The sequence below is a fragment of the Talpa europaea genome (genome assembly GCF_964194135.1).
Source record: "Talpa europaea genome assembly, chromosome: 16".
In the NCBI taxonomy this organism is placed as follows: Eukaryota; Metazoa; Chordata; class Mammalia; order Eulipotyphla; family Talpidae; genus Talpa; species Talpa europaea.
Window position 1 is genome coordinate 20,786,729 of NC_140084.1, and position 20,197 is coordinate 20,806,925.

General features: G+C 41.3%; 1 protein-coding gene across 1 annotated transcript in view; it reads right to left on the reverse strand.

Annotated features, from left to right (window-relative positions):
- Positions 1 to 11,087: 11,087 nt before the first annotated feature.
- HEATR3 (HEAT repeat containing 3) overlaps positions 11,088 to 20,197 on the reverse strand; it is a gene marked incomplete at its 5' end in the record, with an annotated part of 35,536 nt that continues 26,426 nt past the window's right edge. Inside the window, 3 exons of the mRNA XM_084257905.1 lie at positions 11,088 to 11,308; positions 14,684 to 14,860; positions 17,527 to 17,670. Coding sequence (XP_084114031.1) covers positions 11,186 to 11,308; positions 14,684 to 14,860; positions 17,527 to 17,670 — 444 coding nt within the window. The 3' untranslated portion in view covers positions 11,088 to 11,185. The remainder of the gene's footprint in view (positions 11,309 to 14,683; positions 14,861 to 17,526; positions 17,671 to 20,197) is intronic.

A 20,197-nucleotide genomic window follows, 5' to 3' on the forward strand; every position in this document is an offset into this window, starting at 1 on the left:
AATCTTTTTTAAAAAGGCACAATGAAGAGAAAGGCCACTTTCTGGCTTGGACATCAATGTAACTAGTCATCTTTCTTTTTATTCCCAAGGCAGATGCATACTATTGTATATTTTTTACTGTTTTATTTATTTTTCTTAAATCTTTGTTGTTTTGGATAGTATTTGATTTCTCCCCTCCGGTGCAGTCCCATAGTTCCCCCACCACCATAGCACCCGTGATCCACCACCACAGTCCTTTGTTCTCTTCCCTCCCCTATTTTGACCCTTCTCCTCCCCTCTGTCCTGTTATATGCGTCACATCTATAATCAGCTAGCCATCTTCCACCTCAGAAGCAAGAGGCTGTGTGCTTAGGTAGAGCAAAATGTAAAAAAAAACTGAAAAACTGATATTGCTGAAAATTAACCAACCTTCTCACTGTATTTTTTATGTGAGATAATTTCATTATAATTTAAGACAGTAGAATCACTGTTTTCTGTTATTTACATTTAAAAAGCCTTAACTGATTGGTAACAAAATATTAAAAACTCATCAGTTTCCCCCCAGCAAGTTCTCCTGTTTCTTATTTTGGTAAATGGTAACATCTTCTAACAGGTTATATAAGACAGAAACCTCAGTCAACCTTGACACTTTCCTCTATCTTACTATATCCCCTGTGTCCAATTCATTCCCACCTGCCATTGAATCCTTCTAATTCATCAACACCACACTGATCAGAACCAATACCATCTATCTCTCAAATTACCCCAAGAACCTGCTTCTCCTCTAACTCACCTCTAATCTTTTTTCCACACTAGCCTGGGCAGAGGTTTTCAAAATTTCAGTTTGATTATATCATCCCTCTATTTCTATCTCCCTTTCTGCTAAAAAATAAAGACTTCATTTTCCCATTCCTTTTGGTATAAAGATGTACCATTTTACAAAGCCCTAGAGGTCTGGGCCCCACCTGTCTCACTCTTGCATCTTGCAGTGAACAACTACCACACTGGGAGTTCTATTGGCCCTTTTATCCTTGCCTCATTCCTGACCCCAGGACCTTTGCACATGATGTTCTCTCTCCCTGGAAACTATTTTCCCTGCTTATTCACTGAGTTTACAGCTTCTATCACTCCTCCAGGGAAGTCTTCTCTGACCCCCATGACTAGGACAAGCCTCTCTTCCAGTCTCACAGCAACACATACCCACTCTTTGTTGCACTTGTTACTTTTGTAATTTTGTGTTGTCTTCCACAAGCTCATAAACTCTGCCATCCTTAGTATCTAGCAGAGTGCCTGGTGCACAGTTACCAGGCTCAATAAATCTGATGAAGAGTGAAGTGCTGTGAAGGAAAGATGTATGGTATAAGATGCTCTGAGTGTCTGGAACACTGAACTTGATCTTTCTTGTCTGGAAGGTTAGAAATTTTTTTTATGGAATTGATATTTGAGCTGAGTTTTGAAGGATGACTAGAGTCAGGGAGAAGAAGTCAGGCAGTGAATGTGACGTGAACAAGCATGGTGCATTCAAACAACTGAATCAAGGATAGACTGGCTAAAGCTTAAAGCGCAAGGCAGAGAGCAGAGCAGGGCAGACCAGAAGGTTAATCACGACATACTATGTGGGGTTTATGGATAAGATGATCATATAATTTAATGCCTAACCTGGTGTATTTATTTTTTTCAGCCTTTTTAAAAAAGATTTATTTATTTATGCATACAAGAACTTGGGTACAGGACAGAGGTGTGGGGGCTGAGAGGATTCCCCAGAGACAGAGTGGGGAACAGAACAGGCAGATTGACTGAAATACACTGCTGAGGGGAGCAGCGGGCGAGGCAGGAGAGGTCTGCTGCGCCATGTGGGTATCTCCCTGGCCAGCTGGGGATCGAACCTGCACTGCAGAGGCTGCGGACAGCTTCACAGCACTGAACTAACCCCCTGCGCCACCAAGGAGGCTCTGTTTTTTTCAGCCTTTAAAAAAAGGTTTTTTTTTAAATTTTATATAAAAATAAGTTTCCTTCACAGCACTTCACTCTTGTTCAGATTTATTGAAGCTCCTAACTGTGCACCAGGACTCTGTTAGATACCAAGGATGCCAGTGCTTATAGATCAGTGGGAGATAGTTTGATGTTTTCATTTATTTATAAGATTTATTTTATTTTTTTTAAGATTTATTTATTTATACGAGCACTGGGTACAGTGAGAAGCGCGGGAGGGTGAGAGAATTCACCAGAGCCAGAGCGGGGAGCAGAGCAGGCGGAAGGACCAAAGTACACTGCTGAGGGGAGCAGCAGGCGGCATGAGAGGTCTGCACGCCATGTGGGGCCCTCCTCTGGTGGCGGGGGAGCAGCCGGGGATCGAACCTGCGCTGCAGAGGCTGCGGGCAGCTTCGCAACCCAGCGCTCAACCGCTGCGCCACCGGGGAGGCCCTGATGTTTTTATTTTGATGTAATTACAACTTAGAAGTTACAAGAATAGTTCACAAAAGTCCCATGTACCCTTTACCCAATTCACTTATTTATATTTGCTCATTTTATTCTTCTCCCTCTCCACATTTATATTCAGATGAGCTTACTTTTAAAGGTTTATTTTTTCTAGTTTTTTAAAATTTTTTTTATTTATATATTTTTTTACATCATTGTTTTTTTTTTTTTTAATTTTCTAGAGGCATGTCTTATTTATTTATTTGTTTGGTTGGTTGGTTGGTTTATACATGCACTGGGTACAGTCAGAAGCACGGGAGGGTGAGAGAATTCACCAGAGCCAGAGGGGAGAGCAGAGCAGGCAGACGACGAAATACACTGCTGAGGGGAGCAGCAGGCGGCAGGAGAGGTCTGTGCGCCATGTGGGACCCTCCTCCGGTGGCCGGGGAGCAGCCGGGGATCGAACCGGCACCGCAGAGGCCACAGGCAGCTTCGCAACCCAGCGCTCAACCGCTGCGCCACCGGGGAGACCCCATCATTGTTCATTTTTAAGCAATGTTTGCTTCCCCTGCCGCGCCTAGGTGTTGTCCCCATAGAATTTCCTTCACCAAAGCACCCGTGCACCATCACCACAGTCCCCTGTGTTCCTCCCTCCCTCCCTCTGATCCCTCTCCTGCCTCCTCCCCTGCAGGATGTTTGGTTTATAACCATTTGTTTGTTTTAGTTTTGCTTTGTTGTGTTTTGTATTGTTATTATTTTTTCCCCTGATGGTTTATTTATTTATGCATACAAGAATTGGGGTACAGGCCAGAGGTGGGGGAGGCGTGGTGAGAGGACTCACCAGAGACAGAGTGGGGAACAGAACAGGCAGACTGAAACATACTGCTGAGGGGAGCAGTGGGTGAGACAGGAGAGGTCTGCACTATGTTGGGGTAGCTCCCTGGCTGGCCTGGGATTGAACTTGTGCTGCAGAGGCTGCGGACAGCTTCACAGTGCTGTGCTTAACTGCTTGCGCCACCAGGGAGGACCTAGATGAGCTTTTTTTTTTCCTGAATCATTTGCGAATAAATCAAAGACATCATGTTCCTCTAACCTCTAAGTACTTCAGTGTGTATTACCTAAGAACAAGGACATTCTCTTTCCTAAACACAGTAATCAAATCAGAAGTTTAACATTGATGAAATACAATTATCTACTTCACATTACAAATTCAACTTTGTCGGTTGCCTCAATTATGTCCATTAGAGCTGTTTTTATTCTGGTCCCAAATCCAATACTGGATCTTATATTGTCTTAATCCAGGACATTTTTGACAGTCAAACAGAGTGCTGTTGACAATTATTATGGGCCAACAGGCACAAATGTGGACGCTCTCAGGTGAACTTGGATGTGTGGTTATGAAACTTGCAGGTTATGGCAAAAACTTTAAACTTTATCTTGTGGATAGTGGGAACCATGTAAGATTTAGAGCCTAAAAGCAAAGAAGCAACTTGAATTAGTTCATGTTTCAAGAAGATTAGTTACTCCATTGTGGAGAAAAGATAAAATGGGGGCTATATTTAATAAAACACTAAATGTTGAATGAATAAAAAAATTCACTAATGGACAACTGCACCTACAAGTGCTCACAATACTTTTTGATATAAAGTTTGAAGAGTAACCAGCCTGTAACTGTAATTCTCAACCTGAGGCGCATACATGAATTGGAAAACCAAAATGCTGACGGACTCTGATGCAGAATGAAGGTATATATGTGCATGTGGTGGTTTGAAAATATGTCCACTGATTCTACGATACTCCTCCCTTCAAGAGATAGAACTCAATTCTCCTCCCCTGAGTATGGGCTGGATTTGTGTGACTCACAACAGAGAGAATGTAGTAGAAAAAATGGTGTGTTACTTATAAAACTAGGTTATAAATAAGAGGCATCACAGCTCTGTCCTCTTTGTTGGAACATGGAAGGGGGGGGCAGCTGCTGTGTCATGATGACACTCTTGGGAAGGAACTGAGGCCTCCTGCCAACAGTCACGTGAGGGAGCACCAGGAAGAGCTCCCCCAGCACAGTCAGTCCTTCAGTTGACTACAGCCCTGGCCATCACCTTTACTGCAACCTTGTGAGACACTGAGGCAGAACCAACCAGCTAAGCAATTCCTGGATTCTGGACCCACAGAAACTGTGAGATGATAATTTTTTTTTTTTATTTCCCTTTTGCTTACTTTTAACTTTATTAGCATCGAGACTGGGGAGAGAGATGGAGTGGGAAGGAACAAGGACTTGGGGAGCAGGTGGGAGGCACCGTCTCACTCAGGACACATGGTACTCATAGGGCTTCTCTGCTAACTGCCGACAACTCAGAGAGAAGCCCTGAACCTGAAGCCAGGTGCAAGCCATGTGGTCCTGCTCCCACCGAAGGGCCAACTTCTAAACCTAAGTAGCTGATGCCCCTGGGATCTGAGCTACCGGCAGTTCCTTTCTCCACCACGGGACATGACTATAGGGCTGTGCAAGGCTAAGCCAGCTCAGCTAGTGGTCAGTATTCAGAGTCCGACTTTCACTAGTGCCTGCAGGACCCACGCTGGCCCGCTCTGTCAGTGGCTCCTGCCAGGAATTTGGGCTGGGATGCCTTAGAGGCAGAGGGTGGTAGTTTGAGGAGCCGCACAGAGGCGGAGCTGCACTTTGCTGAGGAAGATCTCCATGAGGTCACAACCTACCTCCTACGAGCTGTAGAGTATCAGGTCTCCTTTGGACCAATCAGGAGCCTCACATGAGATTCTCTAGAGCAGGATTATTAGCTCCCTACTTGGCGTCCCCTCCCATGCCACCATTTTGTGCAGCAAGGGCTCCCATCCTAGAAGCTTCTCTCTAATGAGGCTGGTACAGATTTCCTCAGGCATCTGGCAAGTGAGGATTCCACTGTTGAACTCCCAGGGCCCTGGTCTGGCCTGTGACAGGAGATACTGCTTTCGTGTATTCCTGGCTTAGAGTTGACCACATGATGATCTCCTGAAGTGGGGCCAGTCAATCCTGAGGGGCCCCTGTCTGGGCGCTTAGCTGCTAGGCTAGGGCAGTGGGTGCCTGAGTGTGAGTGGAAGGCCTGTCTTATCTTGAGCTTCTTGCCATTGACCATACCTTCAGGGAGGGATGCTATGAGCTCCAGGAAGACTAACAGCTGTTCCAGGGCCTCTATCTTGTTCATGACAAGGATGCTAGGGACTGGGACTGGGTCAAGCACTGGAGCAGCTGGGACCTGAGCTGGTTCTGAGTCTGAGACATTCACAAGATCCACAACCAGATCAACAGATTCCATGCTTTTCCGTGGGTCTTCTATAAAGAGCTCTAGGTGGCACCTTCTGTGTTTAATGGGGCTGATGAGGCCAGGTGTGTCCAGTGCAATCCCCTGGGCCTCTGTCTCTGGGATGGCTCCTCTAGCTTGGCCATGAGTGCTATGCAGCTTCTTGGAGACAGGTAACACTTTTTTGTGGTTGTAGCGTTGATGTTCCTGCATCTTGGTGACCCAGGAGTATCACTCATTGGACTTGGGGGTTCTCAACTTATGTCGAGGGGAGTGGGATGGACCAAGAGGAGATGCTGCTCATCTCTGTGCATGGACACCATGGTGTGTCAGGCTGAGACAGTCCAAGGAAGTGGTCCAGGGCTGAGGTAAGTCCATAAGGGCAAAAGGGAACAGAGAAAGTGATATTCTACAGGGCATAGGAGGTAGGTCGTGACCTCATGGACATCCTCCTCACCCCTATACAGGACATGTGTCTCCACTGACAGTCCAAGGGCAAGGGGCGCCATAGCACCCTTGAGGCACCAGGGCCCTAACACTGCTCTAAGGAGCACAGCCCCACATGAATCAATTTTGTTATTTTAAACTACTAAGTGTGGGGTAACTTTTATACCACCGATAACGAATGCAGTGCATTTATTTGAGTAGTTTATGACTTTTCATGTTTTTGGCATAATTACTGACCCTAAAAAGGTTAATTACTACTGCAGGTATATACACACAATGGAATACTATGCAGTAATTCAAAAAAGATAAACACATGCCATTTGAGGCAACATGGACGGAGTTGGAAGGGACGATGCTAAGTGAAATAAGTCAGAAGGTGGGCCTCCCTGGTGGCACAAGGGGTAAGCACTGCACTATGAAGCAATCTGCAGCCTCTGCAACACAAGTTCGATCCCCGGCTGGCCAGGGAGAAACTCACATGGCACAGCAGACCTCTCCTGTCTCGCCCGCAGCTCCCCTCAGGAGTGTACTTCACTCAGTCTGCCTGTTCTGTTCCCCACTCTGTCTCCGGTGAATCCTCTCACCCTCCCACACATCTAGCCTGTACCTTGGTTCCTGTATAAATAAATAAATTTGGGACCTCTCTAGTGGTGCAGGTTGACCGCAGCGCTGTGAAGCTATCTGCAGCCTCTGCAGTGCCAGTTCGATCCCCGCTGGCCTCGGAGCAACCCACATGGCGTGGCAGACCTTTCCTGTCTTGACCGCTGCTCCCCCCAGCAGTGTATTTCATCAGTCTGCCTATTCTGTTCCTGCTCTGTCTCTGGTGAATCCTCTCACCCTCTCATGCATCCGGCCTGTACCCTGGTTCTTGTATAAATAAAAATAAATCTTTAAAAAAAAAAAAGAAAAAAATCTTAAAAAAAAGAAATAAGTCAGTGGCCTCCCCGGTGGCACAGCGGTTGAGCGCTGGGTTGCGAAGCTGCCTGCAGCCTCTGCAGCGCTGATTCGATTCCTGGCTGCTCTCCGGCCACTGGAGGAGGGTCCCACATGGCGTGCAGACCTCTCATGCCGCCCGCTGCTCCCCTCAGCAGTGTACTTCGGTCCTTCTGCCTGCTCTGCTCCCCGCTCTGGCTCTGGTGAATTCTCTCACCCTCCCACGCTTCTGACTGTACCCAGTGCTTGTATAAATAAATAAAATAAATCTTTAAGAAAAAAAAAGAAAGAAGTCAGAAGGAAAAAAGATAACTATTGGATGGTTTCACTTACATGTGGAATATAGAGAAACCACACAAAGGGTTCAGAAAAAGACAAAACCTGCAAGCTGACCATAGGTCTGAAACATACAGTGGGTAGGGGTAGGTATTAAAACAGAGGCGAGAAGAGCACAAGGGACTGGAGATGGGGCATTGGTGCCTGATGGCAGAACTACAGGGACTACACCTGAGGGGAGAAACCAGTTACTGCACCAAAATGAACAATGATATAAAAAAAACAAATAAATCAAATAAAAAAAAAGAATTACTACTATAAAACAAGTACAAGATTTCTAAAAATCTTTGGAACTCATCCTATAGTTTCTATGGGTTTATCTTTTTACACAAGTTTGGGATTAAGTCCAACAAATGAGACTCCATTCTTCAAACCAATGGACGACTCAAAAGAGTGCTTACAAGTGTTCTCAAGGACGGACTGAGAAAAGGAAACTTCACCCCAACTAAGCAAGCTAAAATCTTAACAGCATATCTAGTGGAACAAAGTAATTTCACTAGAAAGTTTCAGCCTAAGACTTAACCATGATTCTGACATGACAATACATCCATGAGTTACTGTTAAGGGAAAAAGTCAAGTTGATGTTCCCATCATAGCGTGTTCACACATATACAGATACACATTCATCTATGTATGAATGGACCTGTCCTGAGAAAATTTTAGAAAGATGTACCAGTTAAGGTTTTTCAGCAGGAAGTAGCAGAAATTGATAATGGCTACCAAAAAATAAAACTTATTGTGAAGTTCTAGGGTAAAACAAAAGTGGTAAGAGGGCAGTAAGACCAGATTCTGTAAACGGACAGGAAATGCAGGCGCAAGGCACGGGGAGCCAGCACAGCCATAGAACTGTGTAATTAGCTGCCAGGCAAACTGGAGTAATTAGCTGCCATGCAAAGAGGACACCATTTGGCCACAGGTCTTTTGTTGGACCATGAATATCTCCGGATTCCCCAGCTTTGCACAGCATGTCAAATCCTGGGGTAGAATCACCCAAAGACCAAAATTTCTTTGGTGACAGTTGATCAGATTCATAGTCTACTTAAAATAGAAGACTTACATGTAAGCATTAACAAGGCAGAGACAACAACAAACTTTATTTTGAAGGAAACAGAACACATGGACTGAATATTTGGTATACATCCATATTCAATAAAAATAAAATGGCAGTGCCAAGGGGTCTTCTGTTCCTAAAAGTAGCTATTTTAAAACACTGTAGTGCAACTTTACTATTGTTATTAAAACAAAGAATTTCTGTATATATGGTGAAGTGAGCTCTAAAGTTAGTCATGTCCTTTATTTTGGTTAAATGCAATCAGGTGTTGGTCCATACAATTTAAAAAAGGCAGGAAACAAGCCTATAACAGAACTGGGTGAACAGGAACGCTGAAGAGATAAGGGTTTTCCTTATGTTGACAATGCAAAGGTCTTTCTTTGAAAGACTAAATAAAGGTAAAAGATAAAATTGGAATAAAGACATGTAACTGAAAGATTGATATTTCAAAGTTAATTCCATTTTAAAGGAATTTCCATCTTAAAGGCAAAGAAAAGACAAAAAAAGATGAGGAGGAGTGGTCTTTTGTTCCATAGCAGGCTGAACACATAAAAACAAAAATACGTTCTACAGCAAAGGCTTGCATATGCGTTCATACCACATTTGAAATAGTGTATATTTCTGGTAGACTATTCCAGTTGGTTTACAAAGAAATGTATTTTAAAAGACTTTTCCCCTAAAGCTTAGAAAATAAAAAGTAAACTATAGTTTCTGTTATATTGTGCCATGAATAATATCACATGTTCTACTAAGCCTTTATGCAAACAGTTAAAGCAACAGGGTGCATTTAATCTTAATTTTTCCATTTTTTCCTTTTGGAGTTTCTATACCAATACGGAGCAAACTACTCATGCTTCAGAATTGAAAGATTTTTAGGATGACACATTTTTCATGTAACAACTCTCCTTTTACTAGTCTACAGATGATTCTGCATTCAACAACTGCCTTAAAGCTTGCTAAATAAAACAGAAAATCACTAACATTTATTTATTCATTTAGCAAATACTATGAAGAGACTAGTTATTCTGCATGTTTATAGATACAAATTATAGGAAAAATTAAAGAGTTGGAAATTTTATTCTCCTTAAAAATCATTATATTTTATAAATATTTGAGGCAGGTGAATTCTGAAAGTTTTCCTCATTGTAAGAATCCCTTTTAGGGCCTCCCTGGTAGTGCAGGGTTTAAAGACAGTGCTAACAAGCTATCGCCAGCCACTGCAGGCCAGGGAGGTATCCCACAGGGCGCAGCAGACCTCTCCTGCCTCTCCCGCTGCTCTCCTCAGCAGTGTATTTCAGTACATCTGCCTGTTCTACTATGCACTCTCTCTGGTAAATCCTCTCACCTCCTGCATCTATGGCTTACATTCCAGTTCTTGTATGCAAAAATAAATAAATCTTTTTAAAAAAAAAAAAGAATTCCTTTCAAAGGAATCATGCTCTAAAAAGCTTGGGTCAAACATTTCACTGAGATGATCGCTAGATATACCTACACATACCATAAAACTCACAGCCAAAGAGCATAAGAAAGCAGAACCATTTTTCATTTACAGTATGCTACTTCTGTTTCCCACCCAAATACAGAATCTCGTCCTTTTACCAGGTCTCATGGACTCAGGGATTATCAGAGCTGGGACTCAATCTTGATTTCCCAACAATTTGTACCAAACATAAAAAAAACTGTAAAATATGTCACAGTATTGATGAAAATAACACTACTGGCTCATTATAGGCAGTTGCAGAAATGGTGAATAAAAGTTAAGTACTACATTGGGTATTGGAACTTTTAACGGGGCTTCTAAGATCAACTGTGGGGAAACTGTCAAATCACCACAGACAGTTCTTCTGACCAGGCAAACGCATGGATGACAGAACTGGCCCAGGGGCCCATCAGATAGGGCCAGACAGCAACACATACCGAAATTCCCTCCCCTGCCCCAGTTGTCACACTGTTCCTTCGAGAACATTGAGAATAGTAAAATAAGTCTTGATTTTAATATTCACATATATTTGAAACAATATCCACTATAAGCAAACACCCGGGAATACAGTTATTTGATATCTGTAAAAAGGATTTTATAAGACACGAAGCTTTCAATTTAAAAAGTTATTTATTAAAAAATATTTTCTGCTTATTCTGATACCGTATCAAGTCAAGGAGTGATGTTACAAAACAATTATTGGTCATATCCACTTGTATAGATGACAATTACCTTACCAGCTCTTTAGTATAGTCTATTAAATAGTGAAATATAAATTCAGCTTGTTTACTTCATCACAAAAGGTATCGTCAATATGCTGCATACCAAAATCTTCTATAAGTTTTATAAAGTTTGTCTTCCTATTTCAGTTAGTGATTCAGCTAATATAAAATGATACCAGCTAAAAAGAGCATCCAAGAAATTCTTTGACTTTTGCTATTTTTGTAAAATTCAAGGAGAACATGATTGTTTGGAAGTTTCTTTACAAAGAAACCACAAAGAACCAGCTGAGATTCCTTTGTGTTTCCCCTCGTGTTTCCAGTGCTTAAAACATGCTGGAAACATAATTTAGAGAAACAAATGCCACATAGATCCCAGAGCTTGAAAGAGTTCCTGATAGGTTGTCAAATTAATGTAGAGAATGTAGATATTAAAAATGACTTTCAGAAACATATACCTTCGAAGGAGAGCCTTTAGTACTCTTAGCATTGAACACGGTGGAGCAGGAATGGGTCTGTCTTTCAAAAGTTAAGAAGTCAGTCTTTTCTCAACAGTTTCTTGATAAGCAATGAACCTTCTCAAATTCATCTTCACATTGTCAAGGACACACAGCTGATCTGGACTGTATTTACCTTTGCCTTCTTTTCGTATCTGCCAAGAAATATTATATGCGATTTGGTATGTATATTACTAATTCCTTTAAATACAAAATAAGCATTTAATTCAGGGTGTATTCAGCCATTTTCTAAATTAAGAGTTGTCAGAATGAGCATTTTCACCTCTAGAGTAAGTAGAACACATATGTGAGCCATAAAGATAGATTGTGTAACTTTATTTATTTATTTTTTTTTTATAGAGGCATGTTTATTTGTTTATTTGTTTGTTTGTTTTGTTTACACATGCACTGGGTACAGCCAGAAGCACAGGAGGGTGAGAGAATTCACCAGAGCCAGAGCGGGGAGCAGAGCAGGCAGAAGGACCGAAGTACACTGCTGAGGGGGGCAGCGGGCGGCAGGAGAGGTCTGCGCGCCATGTGGGACCCTCCTCTGGTGGCCGGGGAGCAGCCGGGGATCGAACTGGCGCCGCAGAGGCCGCGGGCAGGTTCGCAACCCAGCGCTCAACCGCTGCGCCACCGGGGAGGCCCTAGATTGTGTAACTTTAAATGACAGGTACAGAAACCACTGAATCAATAGATTTTAAAAAATGAATTTTATGGTATGTGAACTATATCTCCCTTCTAGTCTACAGCAATGATCCTCACATTTTAGTATGCAACAGGATCATCCAGAAGGCTTGGTAAGAATCTGATCAGTGGCACCATTCACACAGCTGCTGATTTTCAGTAGATCCGCAGTTGCGTTTGAGAGTTTGCATGTGCTGCTGCTGCTACTTTGAGAAGCACTGCTCTGGAGAAGTTCTTTAGTAAAATACATTATATTGGACTCAAATGCAATTTGGGGTTAAGCAGTCCTTTTTTTTTTATTTATTTATTTATTTATTTATTTATTTATTTATTTATTTATTTATTTATTATTTGTTTGTTTGATACATGCACTGGGTACAGTCAGAAGCGTGGGAGGGTGAGAGAATTCACCAGAGCCAGAGCGGGGAGCAGAGCAGGCAGAAGGACCGAAGTACACTGCTGAGGGGAGCAGCGGGCGGCAGGAGAGGTCTGCGCGCCATGCGGGATCCTCCTCCTGTGGCCGGGGAGCAGCCGGGGATCGAACCGGCTGCAGAGGCTGCAGGCAGCTTCGCAACCCAGCGCTCAGCCGCTGCGCCACCGGGGAGGCCCAAGCAGTCCTTAATGCAATGTGGCTTCATTCATAAAGGAGCTAGATAGGACAAGCTACAGGCTGCCCTTTTGACTAGTAAGGAAGTTTCATAGGTCCTTACACCTTTCAGAAACAAAAACTACTTAATTAAATATTATTACCACAGAAATTCATATGAAATAGAAAAATCAAACAGAATAACAGAACTTTCAGAGCTAAGGGTTTTTTCCTATTTCATAAATTTACTTTATTCCCTTCTAAGCATTTGCTTTTGCAGAATTTGATTACTCTAACTACACCTGCTTTCCTGGTCAGAGCAGGGAAACAGGAGGGGTAGGTATTTTTTTCTCCTTACCTTGAAGACCTCTTTTTCAGAAATTTAAAGGTCTGACAGTGAATGTGGAAACACTCTAGGAGGTAGTAAGTAAAAACACAAAGTGCAGGACTGAATATATTATATAACTTTTGGTACAAAGTCCCCATGTTGCTTGGGGCAATGATGACTTTTGGATAATAATGTACATTTGCCTTTGCTTAAAGAAATATCACTCAATTTGGTTACTTATGAAACAGAGGTAGGTGGGGATAAAACCTCTCACTACTTAATAAAAGGACAAACAAGAAACTATAGGCTTTGAACAAAGCGTAATTAAGAGGAAAATCTTAAATTTTCCTCCCAGGACTAGGTCACCTACTGATAAAACTTAACTGCATAAATTTGCAGCAACATGGATGGAGCTGGAAGGGATCATGCTTAGTGAAATAAGCCAGAAAGAAAAAGAAAAATACCGGACGGTCTCACTCATAGCAGGAATCTAGAAAACTTAAATAAGGGACCAGGAAAAAGAATAACTGTAAGAAAGAAAATATCAAAATCAACAAGCAACTATGAACCAGAGACACTCTATTGGGATGGGGGGTCGGGAAAGGAGGGCTTGGGGTCAAAATAAGGGGGTTGTAATTGTATGGGGAATATAAAAAATAAAATTTAAATAAAAAAAAACTTAATAAAAATAAATAAAAAAAACTTAACTGCATAAATGTTAGCTACTATTACTAAAATTTAAAATGTAACATGCAAAACATGGAAACATTAAAAACAAATCAAACATTTATTAATGTTCTTAAATAAACACTGAATCCAGGTGTAATGATAACATAGAACTGTGCATGTTATGTGTTACTATTTTCCTTTTCTTCTAGAAAACTATTATTTATGTCTTAAATTTCTAGATGCAATTATATTCACCTGAGAGCTTTTTACTGGGCTCTTTTCAAGCAAACTACATTTTACCGTAGCATCTTTTTATATAAAATAAATACATACTGGAAAATAATAAAAGAAGTTAATTTTTCATCAATACCTCTACTGTATTGACAAAGATTTAAAAGCAACTGTTCAATATAAAATCTGAAAGCAAAGAATGCAATTATTGCTCAAAATAACCTAATTCTAAAATGGGGATTTAGATAAGAGTAAACCTAAACTTGTAGACATGTGTTTTAAAGCAGTTTTAAATTTCTGGTTCTTCCCTCTGTCACCACACAGTTACCTGAAAATTACTTTTTTTTTCTTTTTAAGATTTATTTTATGTATACAAGAGCTGGGGTACAGGCCAGAGTCACGGGAGGGTGAGAGGATTCACCAGAGACAGAGTGGGGAGCAGTGGGCGAGACAGGAGTGGTCTGCCTCGCCATTTGGGATTTTCCCTGGCCGGCCAGGAATCAAACCAGCGCTGCATGGGCTGCGGACAGCTTCACAGCGCTGCGCTCAACCAGTTGAGCCACCAGGGCGGCCCCTTGAAAATTACTTTTTGACTCTACATTAGCTCTGATGTTTCCAATGAAATAATAAATATATGAAACAGCAAATCAAGGTAGTTACATTCTCTTACAGAATCCCCAATAAAGACTACTGGGGAGTTTGCAATTTTTTTTTCTGAGCACTAAAGGGAAATATTTATAACAACAGAATCAATCTACAATGATTACATGATAAATGTACACAAAAGTGCTTCATAGGCTACAGATTACACTGTTCATCTGTAAGAAGCATTGTTAATACTGAGAGAGGAACTTGCTGACACCACTCTGGCTCAAGTCACAGTGATCCAACAGCGAGCAAGACTTGCCTGACTCAGCCCGCAGGCATCACACAGGCCTGGATACAAGCGCTAGATGAGTCACTTGGATCGCACTCAGGGAGCTGCACTAACCCTCTCCCCATTGAATGTTAAGTAAAATGGCAACATACCTTCAATTTGAAGACAGGCTGGAATTCTTTTAGAGTAGACAACAATTTAATTTGAACTGAGGCCCTTTCGGCTTCTTTACCATCTGCAAAAACATCGAACAAGGCATCCAAAGCTTCTCCTGCTACTACCAGAGAAGGATCTTTAGTGACAACCTCAAGCAGGAAGGACCCAATGGTCTGAAGACAACAAAACATATTGTTCTAAATCAATATTTTAATATTACAAAACAAATACATTAAATGTGGCAATATTTCATGCACAGGCATTTTTTATATAAAAATGTCAGGGAAAAATTCAAACTTTTAAAAGATTAAATACTTAACATTTACAATATACCAAGTACAATACATACAAGTGAAACTGAACATATTAGAGTCTATATTCCTAAATAAGATGAGTTAAGAGCCACATGATATACAAAAGATTGATTTTAGAAATCCCAATAAAGTTTTCCTTTATCTCCCTCAAAAAGGCTTTGCCCATGGTGTTAAAATGCATAGAAGTAGCTAATAACAAATTATGCTTTTAGGGCCTCCGCTGGTGGCGCAGCAGTTGAGCGCTGGGCTGCGAAGCTGCCTGCAGCCTCTGCAGCGCAGGTTCGATCCCCGGCTGCTCCCCCGCCACTGGAAGAGGGTCCCACATGGCGCCCAGACCTCTCCTTCTGCCTACTCTGGTCCCCGCTCTGGCTCTGGTGAATTCTCTCACCCTCCTGCGCTTCTGGCTGTACCCAGTGCTTGTATAAATAAATAAATAAATCTTAAAAAAAAATTTATGCTTTTAAAATTATATACAAAATATTCTGAAACACATAAGGAATATAACATTCAATATCACTCTGCTTCACTGTATGGTTGATTTTAACATTCAACCATATTTTTCAGTTAGTTAATGAGCAGACAGATCATTCCCCATCTGAAAGAACTGTTCAAGAGTAAAGTCACTTTTGGGGGGGTGTTCCGCTTCACCTTTTATGTCTACCATGAATAACAGGGTGACTCATGAGTAGTCAGTTATCCCCCTCTGGGTCTTAAATTTCACATCTGAATTTAAGTGGTCTATATAACCTCTAAGACCGTATTTAAATTTACGACCCTACAGTATAATATGAAACACACAGCATTATCTGTGAAGTAGTCTTATTTGAATCATTAAATGATTAATGTAAATCTGAATCTAAATCTAATCTGGCCTTTAGCTCTAACTTCCAGTTTATGGGAAACAGTACAAAGGAATCTGCTTAACACCACAAGGGAGCAATTAAACAAATTCAGAAGGTTGAACATCATATGGGACAACTGAGGAAGGAGTTGAAGGAAAAACAGGTGGTAGTAGATGATGCTGCAAAAACTGTTCCAGGTTAGGCGAGGCTTAAGAGATCCAGGGCAAACATAACTCACAGACTTACTAGGTCCTAGTTCAAACTAACTATCTGTCAAAAGGTATTTTTTGGAACTGAAAAAATTTAAATATGAACCAGGTATTCTACATATTAAGAAATGACTGTTAGTTGTATAAGGTGTAATAAAAAAACTGTCCCTATTTAAAGACAAGGGGTATGGGCCTCCCCGGTGGCGCAGTGGTTGAGCGCTGGGTTGCGAAACTGCGCATGGCCTCTGCGGCGCCGGTTCGATCCCCGGCTGCTCCCCGGCCACCAGAGGAGGGTCCCACATGGCGCGCAGACCTCTCCTGCCGCCCGCTGCTCCCCTCAGCAGTGTACTTCGGTCCTTCTGCCTGCTCTGCTCTCCGCTCTGGCTCTGGTGAATTCTCTCACCCTCCCGCGCTTCTGACTGTGCCCAGTGCATGTATAAACAAAACAAACAAACCAGCAAACAAATAAATAAAGCATGCCTCTATTAAAAAAAAAAAAAATAAATAAAGACAAGGGGTAAAATGCCATGACAAACCCAGCAAATAAACTATGTGAAACACTTATGATAGGATAGTAGAAACTGCTAGATATGTTTGGGGACACAAAAAATTCACTGTACATTCTACTTTTCTTCATGCTTGGAAATGTGACCAACAAAAACATTTTAAAATGCTTTGTATTATATTGGAGAAAACCTCACTATTCCTCTAAAATGGACCTTGGAAATCTATGTATGTGCACACACACAGCCAGGTAGTCATCCCTCTCGCTTACATTCCTATATATCAAGAACTCCTGGAATGACACTAAAGACATGGCTGACAGCGGCTGCCTTTAGCAAGTTAAGAAGTAATTTATAACAGATTCATTACCCACTAGTCAATAATCAACATTCAGCATTTATTATTGGCACAACAAAGAGTAATTTTACTCTTATTCTCTTAGTTACCTAGTGATGCTGTATTGCTAGCAATGCAGTTCGTGAGCAACTGTGCTGATGGGAAGCAAATCGAGTGAGTTTCTAGTGTACTGGTACCCAGGGCTGCTGCTTAAAATCGATGGAGAGGTATCAGAATGGACAGTGTGGTCTTGTTAAGAACGAGCTCTCGCCTAGTGTACTAAGGAAACCAGGTATATTGTTCCTTCATAAGTAGAATATGATAGGCACACATTTTATTTAATAGCAAAAGCAAAGGCAGCTTTAACAATTCTGAACTTGGTCTTTCACTGAATAGAAATGTATTTTTTAAAAAGTATCTCCAGATTAAAGAAAGCTAAATGACAAAATGACTGAAGTTTCAAGCACCTATCTATACACAGTGAAAGTTAAAAGGTACATTTCAATACTTTATCTTAGGCTGAGTTCCTTTCATGGTGGCCACAGAATTTTTTTTTTTTTTCTAAAGCCCACTTTTTTTTAAACCCTTCCCCACTTCTAGTTAAACATTTTAGGTTGGAAGCATATTGTTTTACCTTAAGAGTTTCAAGCGTACCATCTTCTTTGGCTAGGACACTGCCAGTGATTCCTAAAATACTAACTACGTTTACTCTAACCCCAATGTTACTACTATAAATGCCCGCTTTGCATAACGACATCAGCTGGTCGGGAGTCATGCACTGTGGGGAGAAAAGAGAGCATAGTGTTAAGCTGAGCCAATTCAACAGCGTGGGAAACAATAATGACAGGCACCTCCTCCACAGGCTGTGTGAGTCTCAGAGTGAAATAAGCTCTTAGCAGAGAAATCATTACATGATCTAATCACTCCCAAGTACAGGGGTAACTTGAACCAAAGCGAGGCCTGTTTGTGTCATTGTTATTATTCAATCATAACTCTAAGCCTATAAAAGGGGCTTCAGTTCCTCTTAATTCCATTTGAAGAGAACTTAAATTCAGAAAAACACACACTAGGGGTATTCTAACTTATTTCCAACATTGACCAGAAAAGACATGTTAAAATATACATAGGAATCATGTAACTTTAATAAAAATTGGCGGAGTATATATACAAGGTAGTTTATCTCCGTGAGAAGCACACAGTGAAGTGACTAAGAGTCTGATTTCCTGGGTTCAAATCCCAGTTCCACTGCTTACCACCTGGCAATGCATCACTAGTAGCTCAATTCTACTGGGCTTTCCATTTCCCCATCAGTAATACAGGGACAATAAGAGTACCCATCACGCAGAGAGGCTATGAGGTTAAATAAAGCGTATAAAGCACTCACTAAATGGCAGCTTCTATTATATATAAAAATACTTAAGAGTTCTAAACCATCAAACTCATGTCTGAATCATTTGAATTAGTTCTGACCTGAAGGTGACAGCGAATACGCCGAGGTTTCTCAGAAAACATCCTAATGCAAAAATCCCACAGCACTAAGGCCTGTCATAGCTAGGACAGGCTCCGTGCACACAGAGGTGTACTGTGCTACTGCCATGCGGCTCACAAGTGTGAGGAGCCTAAGCGCACACACCTACAAGGTGAAGGACAGACAGGGAAGCAGGACACAGCCGTCCTAGTCTTGGTGGTGTTCCTCCGCAAATCTAATCCTTGGTTTCCTCTCCTTATAAAATACTAGAGACTAGGGTCCTTCTAAATCTAAAATTCTATGCTTATGCCGAACACCCAGCAGCCTGAGAACTTATCATCTTAGTAGAGATGATTTGCCATTAGTCCATGAACTTTGAGTAATTTTCTTTAAACTGACCCAGTAAGCAACTACCTGAACACCAAGGAAAACCAATAAAAATACTTTCTATTCCTATAGGACCTACCTAGGTATAGGGTTTTCTGATTCTCTCAACAGACATATGGCAGGCCAGACAGAATTACCATTGCTAGTTCATATAAACTGAGGATCAAAAGTTATGTTTTTGAAAAAAAAATTTATATACAAAGAAATTTTTTTCAAGTACAGAGTACATATTCGATGCCAACAGCATAATACTATGTTTAGTAGTAAAACATCAGAGACCTTCCCATTAAACTCTAGAACAGGGTAAAGTCTGAGATGCATTACTCTAGAGATGTAGCCTTGGGGGATGAAAGCAGAAAGGCAGACAAGACCACTGGCAAGAAGGGGGCCCAAGCACTGCAAAGTCAGGTTACTGGGAAGAGCACCCAGTGGATACGGAGATCATGGAGAACTGCGCAGAACTCGTGAACAGTAACAGAGCCCACCAGCGGCATCTTCAAGGAATGACGGGTGCCCCAGGGGATGGTAGATGATTGTAACTAAGAGAAATGGGTAGTGAGTCTAGTGGTATGTTAATCAAAACTAGAGGATTTTAGAAAGAAATGAGTGAGGATGGTTTAGAACAGTGGTTCTCAAATTTGAGTGTGTATGACATCATCTAGAGAACCAGTTAAAACATGGATTGCTGGGTGGAAAAAAGGGCTGTGGGGAGTACTACTACACTTATTCTATCTTTTTTGGCATAAACTTTATTTTAGAGTTGCCAAATAACTGATGAGACAGAAGACCTTATTTATAAAAGAATTATGGCTTTAAAAGGAGGACTGTCAAAATTAGGATACCAACATTTTACAACCTCTAAAGGAATAATGGATCTGGACAACAATCATCACTGGTTGCTACGATCATTCAATGAAGGTGCTGATAAACCTTCACATCACTATTTACATGGTCTGCTAAATTTAAGGAGGGAATGTATGCAGCACTATGAATTATTCTTGCCAAAAAAGTCTGAACCTAAATCTAATTAAGGCTCTAGTCCTAGCTCCTGTTTATAAGAAACCTGGGAGCTAGCGGGACACATGGCTATCCACATGGCTATAAAGCAGCAAGATCTGAGAGCGGGGCCAGTGCTACAGGACAAGTGCTGGCTTCCTCCTTGAAAAGACAGGCTGAGAAAAGGTGGCAGGTGGAGATTTAAGAATCTAAATATACTCAAAAACATTGAAATACATATACACATTGTATAAAATATGAATTAACCCTCATTAAAGCTGTTAAAAATTTAAAAGATAAATCAACTGAAGCCATGAGTACATCTTGCTTAGATCCTGCTTTGAACAGACCAATTACAAAAGACATTTCAGGGACAAGCAAGCAAAAGTGAACTCAGATAGCACAGCAAATGGTAAATAAGAAATATATATTAATTTGCAGATTTAAGGTAATG